The 20,183-nt window shown below is 37.3% G+C and overlaps 1 protein-coding gene across 1 annotated transcript in view; it reads right to left on the reverse strand.

Moving 5' to 3' along the window:
- Positions 1-454: 454 nt before the first annotated feature.
- LOC111155951 (CDP-diacylglycerol synthase 1) overlaps positions 455-20,183 on the reverse strand; it is a 64,137-nt gene continuing 44,408 nt past the window's right edge. Inside the window, exons 6-13 of the mRNA XM_022516437.1 lie at positions 16,530-16,588; positions 14,863-14,945; positions 13,473-13,560; positions 10,563-10,631; positions 9,685-9,837; positions 7,667-7,786; positions 5,544-5,647; positions 455-1,238 (exon numbers count right to left, since the gene is read on the reverse strand). Coding sequence (XP_022372145.1) covers positions 1,109-1,238; positions 5,544-5,647; positions 7,667-7,786; positions 9,685-9,837; positions 10,563-10,631; positions 13,473-13,560; positions 14,863-14,945; positions 16,530-16,588 — 806 coding nt within the window. The 3' untranslated portion in view covers positions 455-1,108. The remainder of the gene's footprint in view (positions 1,239-5,543; positions 5,648-7,666; positions 7,787-9,684; positions 9,838-10,562; positions 10,632-13,472; positions 13,561-14,862; positions 14,946-16,529; positions 16,589-20,183) is intronic.

The raw sequence follows: 20,183 nt of genomic DNA on the forward strand, positions 1-20,183 counted from the left end.
TGACATGATGTACAAGAGGAAGGGAGCGAAGATGAGCTGTTAGCAGGGAGTGGACCTGGGCTTGAGTCTGCGGGCCGATCTTCCTCCTCTCCAGGTGAGTTTCCCGAGGGCTGCCCGCCCAGGGTGCCAGCAGGGAGGCCCCCCCGGGACACAGGCCTGCAGAGCCCTCGCTGGGGACGTGCCCCTCTAGCTCTGCGTCAGCCACCACCCCGGCTCACTACCCCCTACACTGATCTTACGGGCTTGAGGCTGCAGATCTGATGGATGCCAGTTCAAAAGCAGAGGATTTGAACATGAGGTGGCCCGGGGCCTTCATCTCTATCCTCGGCCTCCTGAGCTGTGATCGGCTGTGGAGAGAATCTGTGAAAGATGCCTGAATCATGTCCTTCAGAGCAGAATTCTCCTTTGTTTTTCTTGAACACTTTTTTTTTTCTTTTTTCTTTCTTTCTTTCTTTTTTTTTTTTTGCAACTGTCATGTTTTTCCAAATGATTTTATCAGGAGTCGAGTTTGATGTCTGCTCTTTTTGAACCTACCTAAAAATGGCATGTTTTCCCCTGGCAAATGATTACTTATTTCTTTGAAAAACGGACAAGATTTTTTTTTTCTTTTTTGGATCCAACTCAGCCCTTCAGAAAGGACTTCAGACTGAGAGGAGGAAGTGCAGGAGAACTAACTTCCTATTGTGCCTTACACAAAACATTTTGTTAAAATTAAGAGCAGCTCCAAGTACAAAAGTAAATATTTGTGCAAAGGGCACAACGCCAGATGCAATCTTAACACATCCTCAATTTACTCTTTTTCCGTTTGACTCTTTAAAACACAAGTCTTTTACATTATGAAACCTAGCAAGTCGGGGGAAGGAAGTTAACATCAGAAAATACACTTTAGAAAAAGTACAGGATTTTTTTGCTGATAATTTGCTACTTATTTCATAACTTAGATCAAGTAAGTGTTAAATATTCACAGTAATTTCGAGAAGAGACATTCGTGTCATAAAACTTCAATCTATTGCATTTTTAACCAGTTTTCTGTGCAATTACAAAATTTCATCAGTCAGTGCTTTCCTGTAGAACTCCTTATGATTAGTCCTTCCCTTTCTGGATCCAGCTATACCTTCAAGGTGGGCTGTAGAATTCCTTTCTCAATCAGATGAGTCTTCAGGGTTTTATATATATTTAACTGCTGTTCCGGTTGAAGCACCAACAACTGCTGTAGCACTTTGCTGGGATTCGGACCCCTGATAACAAAGCAGAAAAGGCCAAGTTCATGTTATTTTGAGAGACCTAAAGGAAGCATATACTTCCAACTGAAAATAAATCATGCACGTAAGTGTAGAGTAACCACCTTTACTGATCAAGCTCGCTTTAGTGCCCAATGTTGGTGTCTGAGGGAGAAAAAGCCCCATAGATATCTGGCACCGAGAGGCATACTGTAGATTTGGGAAGAATGCACAAACACAAAATGCCCGAACAGCAGTAGGCAATCTAGGGCGCAGATCTGAGTTCTACAAAACATCTCAAAGGAGCAACCTGAGTTAGAGGTGGGGATAGGGAACGAATCCTGACTGGTCAAGACTCAAGAACCATCCTTTAAGGAAGGGAGCAAAGTCCCAGTGGATGAAGATAAGCTGTAGAGGACATGAAAATATACCTTAAATTTTTAGCTTCAGAGAAACTTCAATAAGTGCCCCTAGGGTATTATGAATGTTCGGGAGACAGGACACTAAGGTGCGGACCGGGCACTGAAGCCCCTACCCAGGATCTACAGTAGATGCCACAGGCTTTGTCCAAAGAAAGTCTTCGGTGAACCCCAATATAGGAAACAAAAGTGGGTTTTTTCTAGTTGAGAGGAGGATGAAGAGGCAGACAGCCTGCCCTCCTCACCCACCTGACAGCAGTTCCAGTGGAGGGGAAGTGAGCCCGGGGAGAACCAAGGCAACAATGAGGCAGTGGTACGGCATGCTCACCCTTCTCTCCCAGGAAAGTCTCCTCCAACAGCCCCCACCCCCTTACCTCCCGACCCCAGCCCTCTATTTCCCACACTTCCATGTTGCACTTGAATCAGAAAAGGTCCTAAACAGGACCCTCACCCTTTCCCTGCTCTGACACTCATATAGTCAGGGATTATAGTAACTCCCCCCACCCCCGACTCTGGAACTCAACTCATTTACACCTGTGTGATCTTCTACAGAGCTATTTTGTCAAATTCAGAATGAACAGAACTCCAATATCAATATATATGTATTGTTCTCTGCAATTTCTACAGTCCATCTGAGTATGAAAAACAGATTATGGTTCACTTTTTGGAAAGAGACATTAGTAAAATCCAATGGAAAACAGCAAGACATATGGAGAAGGGCACTGAATTCTGAGGAGGACATTTACACAGGTAACTAAATTTCTTAGAACTGTTCAGTTCAAATGGAATTCTAGGAAACAGAAAACCCAGCAACAAGGAAATGTCTGCTATTTAGGGATATCCCAACAAAAGTCTTTGATTAAACCAACCACACCACAGCACAGATCATCCATCCCCGGATCACCTTTGTGCACGAGGATTAGCTCCACATCTGCCAGAAGCGCGGCCAGATGTCTCTCACCGCCACTGTCTACTCCAGTCAGGGCACAGCTTGTCCTTGCTGAATCAAAAGGTTCAGCAACTTCATAACAAACCCAGAGTAAGGACTCACAGAGGAAAGGAAGAGTATTGTAGCAAGTTCAGCTAAATACAAAATTATGTCAGCAGGTGCTCCCAGCAAGACGCACCCTGGCACTAGCCCTATATTTCTATTAGTCTAAATATTTGCTTTCAAATGGTAGACAACGTGGCTCAGCATGACTTTTCTCTACTGAGAGAAGAGGTTTAAAAAAAAAAAAAAAAGTGATTTAATGCCCAGAAGCTGCCACCATCTGAAAACAGAGTCCAAAGGATTCATTAATTACTAATACTCTGATATATCAGGAACTGCCATATAAATGGATTAAACACTCCAATTAAAACGATAAAAGTTAGGGACACCTGGGTGGCCCAGATGGTTAAGCATTTGTCTGCCTTTGGTTCAGGTCATGATCTCAGGGTCCTGCGATCTGAGGTCATGATCTCATCGGGCTCCCTGCTCAGTGGGGAATCTGCTTCTCCCTCTGCCCCTCCCCCCACGCATGTGTGCACACATGCGTGCCCTCTCTCTCATGCACGTGCACGCTCTATCTCAAATAAATAAAATCTTAAAAAGAAAAAGAGACAAATGTCCTCTGGGTTATTAAAAAAAAAAAAAACTAAGGTCATTCTATATGCCTGTTAGAAGAGAAACATGCTTTAAATAAGGGTAAAGGAATGCTAAAAATAAAAGGATTGACAATCACTATATAAATACTAACCAAAAGAAGGCTGATGCCATTATTCTAATATCCAACCAAATAGGCTTTAAGCAAATAGTATATAAAGATGTATGTTACAGAACAATATTAGGAGTTATTCAACAGGGAAATAGGACAGTCCTGAATGTGTATATACCTAAAGCCACCACAGAATACATAAAGCAAAAATTGTCAGACTAGGAATAAGTAAATTGACAATCACAGTGGGGGAGGGGCGCCTGGGTGGCTCAGTCAGCTGAGCATCCAGCTCCTGATTTCAGCTCAGTCATGATCTCAGGGTCATGGGGTTGGGCCTGAGTTGGGCTCCATGCTGGCTGTGGAGCCTGCCTGGGATTCTCTCTCTCCCTCTGCCCTCCCTGCTTGCGCTCTCTCGCTCTAAAATAAATAGATGTTTTAAAAGAAACAATCACAGTGGGATATTTTGACAAAGCTCTCTTCCTGAAAAGATGAAAAATGGAAACAAACAATGAGTACAGAAGATGTAGCTAACACTCACAGCCCTACATCCCCACCATGCAGATGCACACGTGCTCCATGGGCACATGGACACGTACTCAACAGACAAGATACTGGACACAAGTCTCTATAAACAGAAACTGAAATAATGGAGAATATGCTTTCTGACCATGTAAAATGAAGGCAAAAGTCAATAAAGGAAGGAGAATGAGGAAATCCATTTGTTTGGAAAGCCATCAACACACATCTAAATAACCACATGCCAAAGCAGATATCATACTGGAAACCAGGAAGTATTTGTAACTGAGAATGAAAATGCAAACATAACATGTAAGGTGAGAGTAAAGCAGTACTTAAGAGGGAATTTATAGGCTTGGATGAACATTTCAGACAAAAGGCTGAAAATCAATAAACTAAGCTTTATCTCAAGAAGCTCAAAAAGCAACAGCAAATTGTGTCTTAGAAAGATGAAGGAATGAAAGATGCAAGCAGACATCAATGAAACACGAAGTTAACAAAGCCAGAATTTGATTCTTTGGAAAGATTAACGAAATAAACTCCTAACAAACTGCTCAAGAAAAATAAAAATTAATACAAAATTCCAACATTGCCCTGGGTATATTTTTAAAACGTGTTTAGGGATCTACAAATATGAATTTCTAAATACTTCCTGAAGGAAATACATGTTTTCTGTGGTCAGCTACTCTGCAGAGACTGTGGAAAATGAAGTTAACGTTGCTTGCTGTGGTTTGTTTTCACACCACAAACTAGCATTTTAGGGCAGATCCCAAACCTTATGGATTTTTTTTAATTTTTATTTTTTGAAGATTTTATTTATTTATTTGACACACAGAGATCACAAGTAGGCAGAGAGGCAGGAAGAGAGAGAGAGGGGAAAGCAGACTCCCTGCTGAGCAGAGAGCCAGATGCGGGGCTTGATCCCAGGACCCTGGGATCATGACTTGAGCCGAAGGCAGAGGCTTTAACCCACTGAGCCACCCAGGCGCCCCCAAACCTTATGGTTTAATAACAAGAATAAACCACCCTATACAAAAAAGCAACACCCCTCCATTCACCCCACTTCTCCATTACCCCCCCACCCCACTCCCCACCCCCTGTACAACCATAATCCCCTGGCCTGCTTTATTTTTCTCCATGGCACTTACCACCAGCTAACAAACTAGATTTGTTTTTTGTCCTTTTCTGCCCCTTCTCTCTCCAGCTCCCCAATAAGAACATAAGCTCTGAGGGCAGGGAGTTTGTTTTGTTCTTTGCTATATCCATGCCTGGAACATTCCCCAACACTTCACAGGCACTCAAGCAATAGCTGGTGGACTGGATGAATTATTACACCCTCCTCCTTTTTACTTAGTATTCACTATCATTGTATACCACAGAAACTGAGAAATCTGATGAGTCAATTCAGTACCACCCACATTACCTAGATTTTACCTTGGTCCTATTAAATACCATGATATATACTATTACTTAAGTTATGCAAATGTGTGTAAAATAACTATAATTTAATCATTTCTTCTTAATCATACTTCTCAGGGCTACAATGTGACGCAAACTCCAGGGGCCGCCATTCCCTTTTTATATTATAAATTACCACTGACAGAAAAAGTAATTCGTTCAAACTAATGCCTATGGAAATGAGAATTCAAAGAAATCATCTTAATAAAACATTTTAAAAAATCTAAAAGTACCTTATAAAACTTGTGATGTACACGTGCACAAAAGTTGCCATCAAATACTGACAATCAAATCTGTCCATTATCCCGCCATGTCCAGGAATGGTGTTTGCAAAATCCTTCAGAAACAAACAAACATATGAGCAAATTTTCAAAAAATCACCTGCTATAAAACTCCTACCTGTAAATGTCTCTTGGCACTAGGGGCCTGAAGAAAAATACTACTGGATCTCCTCACTAAAGGCAGACTTACTAGAGCATGTCTCACAAGTTAAAACCACGTCTTTCACATATGTACCCACATTCAAATGATTAGCAAATTGACTAAAAGCAGTCAAGTAACACTAATTAAATATTAATTAAATCTAGTACTAACATTTTTAGTTGGTAAAACTTTTAAATCAAAAGCGCTACTGGCTATTATTAATCTGATACTGTTCTAGCTGACTTTTCTGTTTACCCAGAAATTATTTGAGGAGCTCTTTTTAGTGTTGTTGACAGATGTACAACTAGTTCTAACTCATGATAATTCTAATAGTTTTAGTCCGAAATAAATATTTTGCTACGATAATGTATATTCTTCTTTAAGCATTGAGGTAAAAGGAAAATCAAAATAGATCATGTGGGGCACATTAGTCCATTAAATGCCCCAAGTGAAGGAAATGGTTAGTAAGTCTCTCAAGTGGACTCTCTAGACATACCCACTGTCTGGGTGCAAAGGACATGGAAATGACGGAATGCTCTTCTAGCGTACGCAGGCGGCCTAAAAACATCTAAACGCAACAGCTATTATACCTTCATTTTGGACACTCAAAATAATCTATCATTCAAGAAGAAACCTCACATTAGAGACCACTAAAGAAAATACCATCCCAAATGTAACATTTCTTTGTTTCAAACAATTACTGAAAAATTCTTCGGTTACTTTTTTACAATGCATTTCCTTCCTTCTCCTCCCTACTCTCAGAAGCAACAAGAGAACAATAGTAACTCAATTCTACTCTGCCATTTGCAGCCTCGACAGGACAGTCTTCATGGGCAGCTCTTGCTGGGGTTCACTGTGGGCACATGGTGTCTCCCCTAGTAGGTGGTGAGCAGCTTGAGAACAAAGACATTTATACACTTCTGCATGTTGCATTCCACCGAACATAGTGTCTTCTCCATTTTAAGCACTCACCGAGTGAGTTTTTTTTTATTTCCCTGGCTTCTGCAGCCCTGTGTGATCCCCCAATTTCTGCAGTCTGATCGCTGCCTCTCTACCACAGTCACGGTGTTCTCACTCCCCTTCAAACAGGCTAAGCTCCTCCTCTCCTTTGCACTCACTGGAACTCTCTTCCTTCGATTTTTCTATAGGACTCCTTCTCTTCTCAGGCCCCTGTTCAAATGCCAATTCCTCCAGAAAGGCCTGCCCTGTTCACCCCACTTTCAATAGCTATTCTCTGACTCCCAATGGCACAAGAGCTGAGATAATAAATACATGTGACTTTCTGAGAATCCAAATTAAATGAAATATAGGGATAATTTTATGTATCATGAAAAGAGATCAGCAAACTGCCCCATAGTCCTAGTCTAGCCCATTGCCTATGTTGTAAATAAAGTTTTATTAAAACCCAGTCATGGCCATTCATTGACATACTGGCCACAGGGCTTTGCATTACAATGGCAGAGTTCAGAGTTGGGTAGCTACAATGAGATTAATAAATGATTTCTTCCTTTACAGAAAGAGTTTACTGACCCCAGATCTAGTAGAATGGATGGTTACATCCAAAGGTTTTCCTGCTTGTCTCTTTAAGTGAGACTGTGGCACAACACATAAACTTCGGACGATTCATAGCTGGATTTTTGGAGGAGCACTTGAAGCACCAAGATTCTGCATTTGTCCCAACATTGACACACGCCAATTCTATAAATGTGGCTGACATAACACTTTAAAATGTATTAACATTGCCTGTCCCAAATTTAACAAGATAGAATATACTCAAATCAGCCAGGATGCATTTCTCTGAGGCTGAAACAAATAGAATGTAAAAGTTTTTGCCCAGCAGCTTAATGTGGGAGACTAAGAGAGAACCAAATTACAACTATATTATATTCTCTACTTATATTCTCTAATAATAACAAAGATTCTAAACACACACCTTGATTTTGAATGCTCTTTTGAATCCACTGGCAAAGAAGCCTCCAAAAGGGCCAATCAAAGATGCAAATGTTGAAAGAGCAATGCTGTGTATCTGGAAAGGATACAAGCTCACGGTTTCCTAAAGAGAAAATAAAGGGGGAAGGGATTTAACTGCATTAAAATTGTATTTGAGCATGCCACCTCCACTAAGAACTATGATATAAATATTAAATCAAACCATTATACCACATTTTTGGTAACTTCATAAACTTTCAGGATCATGGGAGAAAAATGTGTTGTAAGCTCTCATTCCCATCCTCTACTTAGCCAGTACTCTCCATTCCCCTCTCTAAGCATTCTGACAGCACCGGGCACACTAAAATCTTGCAGTTGGCAGGATACTCTAGTTCATATAGAAACTTCTACAACACTTGAGTTGTAGGTTTACGAAGAATCAGTTGAGTTAATTTCTGAATTTGTTTCTTACTAGAACTGTATAACTTTTGTGTTTTATTTAACTTTAATTGTATATGACAAAATGAGGGAAAAGTTTGTCTTTTACTTTATTTTTTTTTAAAGATTTTATTTATTTATTTGACAGACAGAGATCACAAGTAGGCAGAGAGGCAGGCAGAGAGAGAGAGAGAGGGAAGCAGGCTCCCTGGCAAGCACAGAGCCCAATGTGGGGCTCGATCCCAGGATCCTGGGATCATGACCTGAGCCGAAGGCAGAGGCTTTAACCCACTGAACCACCCAGGCGCCCCTGTCTTTTACTTTAAAAAAAAGACCAGCTAATTGAGCATCAGCAAGACAGTCATAAAAGATTCAGGGAGGAGATAATAGAAATTGAGAATAATTCTCCACACAAATTATTTAGTAAATTCTTTGTTCTTGTTCAACTTTAAATAGACTGGGGAACTACAAACTGCAGACAGCGCATAGATAGGTAGGCTCTAGAAAGATCATTATGAACACCAGTCTCTGGACCTGTTCTCAAAGCAAAGGCCTTGTCCCATTCAAAGACTGGTAGTACCAAAAAGTTTTACAGCAGATAACAGATGTCTTGGACACTGAAAAAAATTCTTAGATTCCATGTATTGCATATTCGAGGAGAGAAATAATTTGTTGGTTAACCTCCTCCTCAAAAATTATGGACTTTAGTTAAAATATCTCAGATACACACAGGTACACAGCACACACATGCAGCTATTTGATTCCTTACTTTAACCAACCACCCACCAGTCTTGATGACATAGATCAGCAGGGTTCTAATGGACAGCATGTCAACATCCTCCAGTGAGAGGCCTCAAACATTACCTTCAAATGGCAACAGTATGCTTTTCAAAGGGAAACTGATTTTTTAGAAGCAGCAGCTTTCTGCACTATTAAAGGTCCCCTAAAAGTCAAGGAATCTCTGAGCTGTTGATTCCTTTTTAATTAAGCTTTAAATTGAGTCCATTCCTACAGGTTACAAGTGAAGCTCACTGTAACCCATTTGATTTGCAGAAATCTAAGGAATGCTGAAAAATGTTTTCAAAACAAATACAAGGTAGGGGTGCCTGGATGGCTCAGTGGGTTAAAGCCTCTGCCTTCGGCTCAGGTCATGATACCAGGGTCCTGGGATCAAGCCCCGCATCAGGCTCTCTGCTCGGCAGGGAACCTGCTTCCTCCTCTCTCTCTGCCTCTCTGCCTACTTGTGATCTCTGTCTGTCAAATAAATAAATAAAATCTTTTAAAAAACCAAAAAACAAATACAAGGTAAATTACCATCAATAATCATTCAAACCACAAGGTAAGTAAATTCCTAACAGACAGCTGGTTTGTGATAGTAATATTCATTTTATGTTCAAGAAAGGGAAATCACAAGGTGACAGAAGTTTAGTGCTACTTTTAAATGAACCTTCATCTTTGGGATACAGGATCCTATATTTATATTATATTTATTTATATATATATATAAATATAAATAATACATTTATTTATATATATATATTAATATAAATAATATATTTATTTATTTATATATATTTATCTTACCCGTCTCAACACTGCCTTTAGAAAGGGAGGAAGTGAATAACTCTGAAGCTGGAAAAGTTCAGAGGGTTCACATTCTGTAACAAAGGAGTTAACATCACTTCGGTATTCCACTGGGCAGACAAAGTACTGGTATTTGGATAACATGTAGGCAGCCTGAATAACAAAGCAAGAGTCCATGAAACAGTGAATGAAAATAATAATAATTATATATATATGCTTATATATATATATTCTATTAAAAACTTAAACTTAACAGTTTTTGTATACTTATCTTTTATCCAGCCATTTTATTATAACCTTCAATTCTCACAAGACCTCTTTTAATAAAAACCTAAATTCTGTAACTGTACACTAATTTTTGAAACATTAACAATATCTGTTATGCATATCTAAAAGTAAATGTCAATTATTTTTAACAAACTTTTCCTACAAGTTGGGCTCACAGCAGTACCCACTAAGTGAACTAGCCAGTATGCATTAAGGAGGCAGAGTTCTTCAATATCATTAATATTCTCTGCTTTACTCAAAGCCACTACTTGTCCCAGTAACTGGGTCCCCCTGAAGGCAGAACAACTGTTAGAAACTACCAAAACACAACAGCACAGCAATGGGTCTCAAGCCTAGCTGTTCATTAGAATCAGCTGGGGGAATTAACTGACTTGGGATAGGGCTGGGACATAGACTTTATAAAAGATCCCCAGGTAATTCTGGTATGAGGCCATGGTCAGAGCTACTGGGGTACAAAATTGGTTCTGCTTAGTGGGTTTTAATAAATACATTATTAACATTTTGTGGTTCCGTTTTTTTAGGTTTAGAATAGATTAGTAAAACTTGCCATCATTTTCCAAAATGTAAATAAAAATCCCAGCAAAACTCACAATGAATCCAAACACGACTGTGGAAAAGAAACCGCCAATAAATCCTTCCCAAGTCTTTTTAGGCGACAACTAAAAAAGGTCAAATAAATTGAAAAGAGTTACTCCACTCACAAAACACACAAATACACAGGCAAACTCTCTTCAGTAAATTCCCACAATGCCTTATACATCTCTCCTTACTTTTTTCTTATTGGAATGGCTCTGCAACTCTTTTTCCTTCACTCCATGATCCTCACTTATTTCTGCAAATTTCTCTAGTAATATTAACATATTAGACCCTCAAATATTTGACATACTGTGAATATATGTCTGTTTCTGTATAACCTCAACTTATTTTTTTCTCTCTCAAAGAACTATAAACTCTAGATTAAAATCATCCCTTGACTTTAAAGCTTATATAAACCCCCACAAGAGCATAGTTCTTGCAATAAGGATGAGATGTACTCATTCCAAGTACATACGATCTGTATTGACCTACTACTGACAAAAAACAGAATATCACAAAACATGGACAATGCAGCACATCAGATTTTTGTATATTCCCCAAAATGCCATGCATATGACAGACCTCTTTCTGAAATGGCAAAACACTCCAGATACAGTATTTGCTCCACAAGTATTCACATATCCTTCTCCCTTTGGTCACAATCTATGTCTGTCTCCATGAAGAAAGGAACATGTTGTGCTTCTAAGAATAGATACTGTTTCAGATTCCGGCTATTGTTTCTCAGTCAATGGGGCATTCAGGCAGAGAAATCTGGAGGAAAGTTTGGAAATCAGTGATGCAGGGGCAGGAGGAAAAGATTTGGGAGTGGACAGCACTAACTGCCTTATCCTATAAGATAAGGACTGATACACAGGGGATCTGGTCATCAGAAGATCACTGATGACCTCTGTGATGACCCTTTCAGTGGACGGGTGAGGGCAGAAGCCAAATAAATATCAGACAGAAGTTTATGCAGACAGCAACAGGTGACAGGCTAAACTACATGATCTCTCTTTTTTTTTTTTTTTTTAAAGATTTTATTTATTTATTTGACAGAGAGAGATCACAAGTAGATGGAGAGGCAGGCAGAGAGAGAGAGAGAGAGAGAGGGAAGCAGGCTCCCTGTTGAGCAGAGAGCCCGATGCGGGACTCGATCCCAAGACCCTGAGATCATGACCTGAGCCGAAGGCAGCGGCTTAACCCACTGAGCCACCCAGGCACCCCATACATGATCTCTTCATAGACCTCTTGTCTTAACGATGTTCATGAAAGGCCAAAGCCAAAAACGTTGATAGAAACAGTTTCTTGATAAATCTGATAACAATTCTGCCACAGAGACAAGAGTGATACACACCATTTCCTAGGATAATTCAGTATTACTGTCATGAAGTAGAAGCTGACTCAAATTGAAAAGTGACTGTTGATTATTTCAGAGATAACTTAATTGGGAACCTGGGAGGCTCAGGGTTGGGCATCTGGCTCTTGATTTCGGCTGGGGTCATGATCTCAGGGTCCTGGGACTGAGCCCTGTGTCAGGCTCTGTGCTCAGCAGGGGAGTCTGCTTGGGGATTCTCTCTCCCACTTCATTCTGCCTCTCCCCCCAACTTGTGTTTTCTCTCTTTCTCTCAAATAAATAAATCTTCAAAAAAAAAAAACAAAAATAAAGATAACTTATCAAATAAAATTGATCTATATCAAACTGATTTAGAGGTTAACTTGTTTAATTACATATGGGTATACTATACAACTAATCCAGCCCTAAATTCACTAGAAATCTATGTTCAAAATCAGACAGGAACATTCTACATCCATAACAACCTCTTTCAAGACTTCCAAAGCCAAAAACTTCTCATCTGATATAGAAGCCTTGAATATTTAATCACGTACTCTTATACTGAAGCAGCTTTAGAAATGTTTAAATATATATATATTCAGCTTGCTTGCCTGTATCCCTACAGCTCAGCCTGATGTTGTATGCTAGACTCCTATGTGGGGAAGAAAATTTATGGAAGCTTTTCTTGAAGGATAAGCAGTTCATGCTTTCCTCTGGGAACACTTAAGCCTCTCTCGTATCATTCTGATCAAACAGGTTTGGTACCTGCACAACTGTCTCAGTTCCTCTAAACTGCCTTCATGTAGTAACATCAAAAGAGCCAATTAACATATTTGTGGGAATATTATTAAAGATTCTGCCCGATATATGAATGGAGTGAATCCTATCTAAAGCCCCAACATGAAAAGTTTGTTTAAAAGTAATTAGTTCTATGATTTTTCCATGAGGAATTGGTTTGTTTCTTCTCCAAAATGAGAACTGTGTAACAATTCATTTCCTTCTTTGCCTCCACTGACTAAGTAGAACCAAATCAAAGGCAAAACCACATGATCTGCTCATGTGTATTTTTCTTTCCCTTGTCTTAACATTTACTTATTACTTGCATTACCAGTATTTTATTGTAGGGCCTCAGGGGTTTTTTTGAAATGAGTTTGGGTGTAAAAGCTTTACAGATGGACATGAGTATGTGAAGATGGTTAAGTGTACCCTTTCAAAAAAATTGCTAAAGGAGCAGAGTCTAGGAAGGACTTGTTTGTAGGTTTGCTACAGTGGAATGGAAGAAGGAAGACTTGCACTGTAGCTAATGGAAAGAAACCAGCCGAAAGATGAAATGAGCCTTCACAAGATGAAGGATAATTGATAGAGACAGGTCCTTGTTGAGCAGCCAAGAGACTATCTCACAAAGTATCCAGATGGAATCATTGGGAAATATGGCTCACTGCCCCTACACTGTGGCTGTTAAATACAGCTATGGGAAAATCAAAGCACCTCACAAATAAAAATGTACAACAGCACCAAATTGTTGGAAATTTTCTCCAGTGGCTCATCTTAAGGTTATGGTAATGGCTTGCTCAAGATGTTGTTCCATTACCTTAATTAATGGAGTCCTCCCAAAAAAAAATCCAAAAAGGTAAGCAGTTATGTCATTGCAAATAACACTTGATATTGGAACAAGGAACCTTAAAGAAAATCAGAAAAAAAAGTCCATATGATTAAGTGTCAAACATTTATACAGGTCATGACTCATAAAGAACCAATGCAATAGCCCTTTGGATTATACAGCAGCCTCATCCAGAACATTTGCCAAAACATTAGTAGAAATGATATATATCAAGTAAATTTGCCCAGATCAGCTTAATGCAATTCAGCAGAGAAAAATCTATAAATAAACCAACATATCAGGAGAATATTGCTAAGGAAAATATTAAATAATCAATTTAATTTTAATATTAAGCAATCCATTTCTATAGCTATGGACTTTCAAATTTCAGTTTTATGAGAAACAAGTTATAACAGCACAAAGAATTAAAATAAGCAGTCTTTCAAAATGGAAAGGAGTCATTTGTTTAGACACAATATAATCTCATAAATTTATAACAAGCACTTAATACAAATTCTTTCTCGGGAAGAACTATCAATTTTAATTCTACCTTAGCCTATAGTTATATTAAACCCTGCTAATTTTATAGAACCTACTAATTTCAGTAGCTGCCCCCTATCAATTAAAAGTTTGTATATGGAAGACAATCTCAAAATGATTCTGATCATTTTACACAAACACATACACACACACACACACACTTTGGTATTAAAAAAAAAAAACAAGAACAAAACACAAAGCTGTGAAGGATTTTATCTTGACAAAGACCTGTTGACTATAAAAGATTTTAACTAATGGGTTTAAAAAGAATGTGGGGATAACATGGTCAGATTTCTTAAATCATTTTTCTCCACTCTGTTTTTAACTAATAATTTTTATAATTTTAAACTAATAAAAAAATGCTTTCTGAATATTCAAGTCACTGCTAGACAGCAAGTAATTCCATCTGAAATCTGGACACTCCTGTATAAAGGCAGAGTAGAACCCACTCAACTTTCATTCAGCACAGTGTTTGCTCACAAGCCAACTTTCACGTTCTTTTGCATTCCACAAAAATAATATACTCTTTTTAAAATCTGTGTATGCTTTGTAAAAAGACACATAAGATGTAGTAACACCTGAAAATGTAATTAATTTTTGGAGCTTTTTATGAGGACTTCCTGCATTTTATTTGGAAGCCGAAAAAGAAGGGTTTTCAAGTTGTTAACGAAGTGTTTGTCTTCAGTTGTCAAAGAGTAAAGCAAAACTCAGTAAGATATTTTAGTGATAGAGCAACAACAAAGAGTACATTTTAGTAGAAATCTATAAGACACTGCCCAACTGAAAGAGCTTTAAAAAGGCTAGGACATAAATACAAAGCAGCATAATGCTGTCCCCTTACCATATCATGCCTTCAAACAGATTTTGGATGACAAGATGTGACTGAGTAACTGTTATCAGTAGAGTGACATGAGTCCATGCGAACTGTTAATAGCCCAACAACACAACAATTAGTGAACACAGCTGATCAGTGCAGCCCTAGAAGCAAGAGCAATTTTGAAACACAAATTTCTAGCATGACTTTTGGTCAAAGTTTGTAAGATAGGGACATACAAAATAAACGCTGTTAGTAAATTATAGTCATTTGAGGGTCTACTAGTCTAGTAAATTATAGTCATTTAAAACCATGAAGACATTTAACAAAGTAATCTTAATTTAAACAAAAATGGAATACTAACAATACTGGGAAACATTACTGAATTTAAAAACATATACAAAATATACAATAATCCTGAATCATTAGATTAAAATGATAATGAGAAATTTCTGCTGTTCTTACAGCATCTAGAGAGGACCATTTTGCTCTGGCTGCATTCTGCATTAAAAATGCTAAAAGCTATTCTTTTTTCAGAGTTCATTATGGTAACTTTTCCCATAGAGAGTTATTTCTGCCTTCACATAACTGAAACCAACAGGGACCAGTTACCCTTAAACACCAGCATTCCATACTTGAAAGTTGGTCTTTCCAACAGTACCATTCAAGGACAGTATTCAATTTCAAAATTTCAAACGTGTGTGTTTCATCAAGTCCATCTAGCCTGAGAGATGCCATTTTAGTAATTTTTTTAGCATCACTTGTATGAGTAGAATGTGAATGGGAAAAAAAATACCTTAACGTTTCTATATCTGTCTCATAATTTTGATTGGAATTTATAAAATGTTCAAAATTTTTAAGATTTGGATTTATTCATAATAAATCTCATTTTGGCAAATAATAAATGAGGTTTTATAATATATTTGTTTTATTTTTATCTGCATAGAAGATCTAATTCTCTTTCATTTTGGTCGCTTCAAAATGCATAAATGATTTTTTTCCAATAAAATTTATGTTTTCAGAGATTCTATTATTTCTAACTCGTCTTGATGGTTTCTAGATTTTCATGGATAATTTGACTCTCCTCAAGATTCCCCCAAATTAGAAATTTAAGAAGTATTACAGTTTCCCAGTGATGATGCTCAGCAGGGTATCTCAATGTGGAAAAGCAAAGCATAAAGAATAGGAAATATATCCAAATCCAAAACAAGCCTTATTAATACATGAATTCACAGATCTAAATACTATATTTTCCATTTTACATTCTTATAATTAACTATCTTTTAAGAAAATAAGAAAAATTCATCATACACAGTGATAAATTTCATAAAATACTAAGCACAATTCAATGATAAACTACATAAAACACCTTAGGGCAAAAAGAATTATGCAATTAATTGTGTGACTAACCACAGCTACCAGGAAAATATATGTTCTGTTCTCCTTATGCTCAGCTAAGGACAAATAAAGATAGTTATTGTCCATAGAAAAATATAGATACTTTGAAACCAGTTAAAATTTTTAAATCTTCAAGAATTGTACAACTTAAACCTTTTGTATGTAACAGTCATCCAAAATTGAAATACCCCTCAAATTTAGGCAAAACATCAACTAGCAGATTAGATCTTCTCACTATAGAAAAAAAAATAAAGGCAAGCACATTTTTATTACATGTAGTTATGGTTAATACAGACCATATAAAACTGCAGACGATAATGTTTCTTCACCAAACTCAGCACAAACATGCAGAAACCTGTTTAAGAACAAAAAACATGTGCTTGTTGTGCAATGTTATAAAATATAAGATTCATGAGCTCAAATAAACGAATTTTCTCTACCACTTCGAGGTATACTTTAGCATTTACTCAAAGGCCACCTCTCCTACTCATAAAAAGCATTTTAAATTAAAGTTTTTTGAGTGAAATAATCTTGTGTTCTCCAAAATACCTAATATATTCTGTGTAATAAATTAAAAAAGCATCCCCTGCATTAATTATGTGAATTAGTCCCTTGCAAATATATGGACACAGAAAAACAGATCCTGAATTTCAGTTGAATGAAAGTTACTTGATAAGAGAGAGAAAAAAGTTACCTACAAGGGAAAATCTCTAAGACTATGAGCTGATTTTTCAGCAGGAACTTTGCAAGCCAGAATGGAGTGGCATGCCATATTCGAAGTCCTGAAAGGAAAAAAACCTACAGCTAAGAATACTCTATCTGGCAAGGTAATCATTTAAATTTGAAGGAATGGTAAAGAGTTTCCCAGACAAATAAAAGATAAATGAGTCTTAGAAGAAGAGTTAAAGGCACTTCTTTTTTTTTTTTAAGATTTTTTTTTTTTTAATTTATTTGAGAGAGAGAGAGAGATAGAGCATGAGAGGAGAGAGGTCAGCTGGAGAAGCAGACTCCCTGCCAAGCAGGGAGCCCAATGCGGGACTCGATCCTGGGACTCCAGGATCATGACCTGAGCCGAAGGCAGTGGCTTAACCAACTAAGCCACCCAGGCACCCCAAAGGGACTTCTTTAAGTAGAAAAGAAATGGCTATAAGTAGATGTAAGAAAATTGTGAATAAAAGACATGGGGCACTGGGTGGCTCGGTCAGTTAAGCCTTGGGCTCTTGATTTTGGCTCAGGTCATGATCTCAGGGTTGTGAGATCAAGTCCACACCAGGCTCCACACTGAGTGTGGAGCCTAAGATTCTCCTTCTCCTTCTCCCATTGTCCCTCCCCCTGCTCACATCCTCTCTAATAAATAAATATATCTTTAAAAAAGAAAAAAAAAAGAATGTAGGGGTGCCTGGGTGGTTCAGTTGTTTAAGTGTCTGCCTTCTGTTCAGGTCATGATCTCAGAGTCCTGGGATCAAGGCATGTATGTGTTGGGCTCCCTGCTCAGTGGTGGTGGTGGGGTAGTGTCTGCTTTTCCCTCTGCCCCTCCCCCTCCATTTGTGCTCTCTCATGCACACACACTCTCTCTCTCAATTAAATAAAACCTTTTTAAAAAAGTAAAATATGATCACATATACATAAAACATGGAGGCGGGAATAAAAAAAGGGGAGGAGGAAAAAGAAAAGGTATTTTTTTTCTTTTTCTTTTTTTTAATAAGAATGTATTAGATCTTAAATGACCATTTAATTAACATAGACTGCTATTTACTTAGGATGTTATATATGAATCTCATAGTAACCACAAACCTAAAACCTATAATAGATAAACAAAAAATAAAAAGAGAGAACACCAAATATAAGACTATAGAAACTCATCAATCACACACACACACAAAAAAAGAGTAAGAGAGGAAGGAACAGAGAAGAACTACAAAAACAACCAGGAAACAAATAACAAAATAGCAATATCTATCAATAATTATTTTAGATGTAAATGGCCTAAATGCTCCAATCGAAAGACATACAATGGCAAAATGGATAAAGAAACAAGACCCATCTATGAGCTGTTTACAAGACTCACCTCAGATCTAAAGACACTGGCTGAAAGCAAAGTGATGACAGTGCATTAACCATGGAAATGGAAGCAGGGGTGGAGGGGAGCAGGGTAGCAATACTTATATGAGACAAAGCAGACTTTAAAATAAAGACTAATGAGAGACAAAGAAGGGCTTTACATAATGATAAAAGGGTCAATCTAACAAGAAGATATAATAATTGTAAACAACTATACATCCAACACTGGAGCACCTAAATGCAGAAGGCAAATATTAATGGGCATAAAGAGAGAAACTGATGGTAAAACAATAATATTAGAGGACTTTAACATACCACTTACATCAATGGATAGATCATCCAGGCAGAAAAGTCAACAAGAGATTCAGTGTTTTTAAATGACATATGGGACCAGATGGATACAACGGATACATATAGAACATTCCATCTAAAAACAGCAGAAGAGAGGCTTCTGACAGGCTCAGTTGGTAGAGCATGTGACTCTTGATTACAGGGTTGTAAATTCAAGCTCCCACATTAGGTGTAGAGATTATAAACAAATAAACTTTTAAAAATAAATAAATAATTAAAAAAATAAAAACAACAGAATACACATTTAAGCGCACATGGAACACTCTCCAGAAGAGATCACATATTAGACCATGAAACAAGCCTCAATAAATTTAAGAAGATTAATATCATACCATGTTATCTTTTCCAATCACAATTGTATGAAACTAGAAGTGAATCATGAGGAAAAAAAGGAAACAATACAAAAACATGGAGGCTAAACAGTATGATTCTAACAACTAAGGACCAAAAGAAATTAAAGAACAAATAAAAAAAAAAAAACATTGAGACAAATGAAAATGAAAACATAATGATCTAAAATCCTCTGGAACACAGTAAAAGCAGTTTAAGAAGAAAATATAGTGATATAGGCCTCCCTAAAGAAAGAAGAGCTCAAATAAACAACCTAACCTTACACCTCAGGGAACTAGAAAAAGAACAAGCAAAGCCCAAGGTCAGTAGAAAAAAAAGGAAAAAATAAAGATCAGAGCAGAAATAAATGACATAGAAACAAAAAAACACAGTAGAAAAAAAAATCAACAAAACCAAGAGCTGGTTCTTTGAAAAGATAAACAAAATTGATAAACCTTAGCCAAGATTACTATCTTTTTCAAGAAAAGAGAAAAAACCCAAGTAAAATCAGAAATAAGACAGTAGTAATAACTAAAACCACAGAAATACAAAGGATCATAAGAGACTATGATGAAAAATTATAAGCCAACAAACTGAGCAATCTAGAAGAAATGGATAAATTTCTAAAAACATACAATCTTCTAAAACTAAATCAGGAAGAAATAGGAAATCTGAAGAAACTGATTAAAAGTAAAGAAACTGAATCACTAATCAAAAACCACCAAAAAACTAAAGCCCTGGACTAGACAGATTCACAGGTCAATTCTACCAAACATTCGTAGATAATTAATACTTACTCTCCTCAAACAATTCCAAAAAAATAGAAGGAAAACTTCCAAATATATTCTACAAAGCCAGCATTACGCTGATACTAAAACCAAAGATAGCACAAAAAAACAGAAACTACAGGTCAATATTCCTGAACATAGATGCAAAAATCCTCATCAAAATTTGGCAAATCAAATACAACAATACCCTAAAAAGATTATTCACCAGGATCAAGGGGGATTTATTCTGGAAATGCATGATTCAATATCCACAAATCAACCAATGTGATATACCACCACCAACAAAATGAAGTATAAAAATCATGATCATCTCAATAGTTGCAAAGCATTTGACAAAATCCAATATCCATTAATGATTTTAAAAAAATGTCTCAACAAAATGAGGTTAGAGTATGTATATACACACATACATTCTCATAC

Source organism: Enhydra lutris, unplaced genomic scaffold (assembly GCF_002288905.1).
Source record: "Enhydra lutris kenyoni isolate GAN:26980312 unplaced genomic scaffold, ASM228890v2 scaffoldscaffold3, whole genome shotgun sequence".
NCBI lineage: Eukaryota > Metazoa > Chordata > Mammalia > Carnivora > Mustelidae > Enhydra > Enhydra lutris.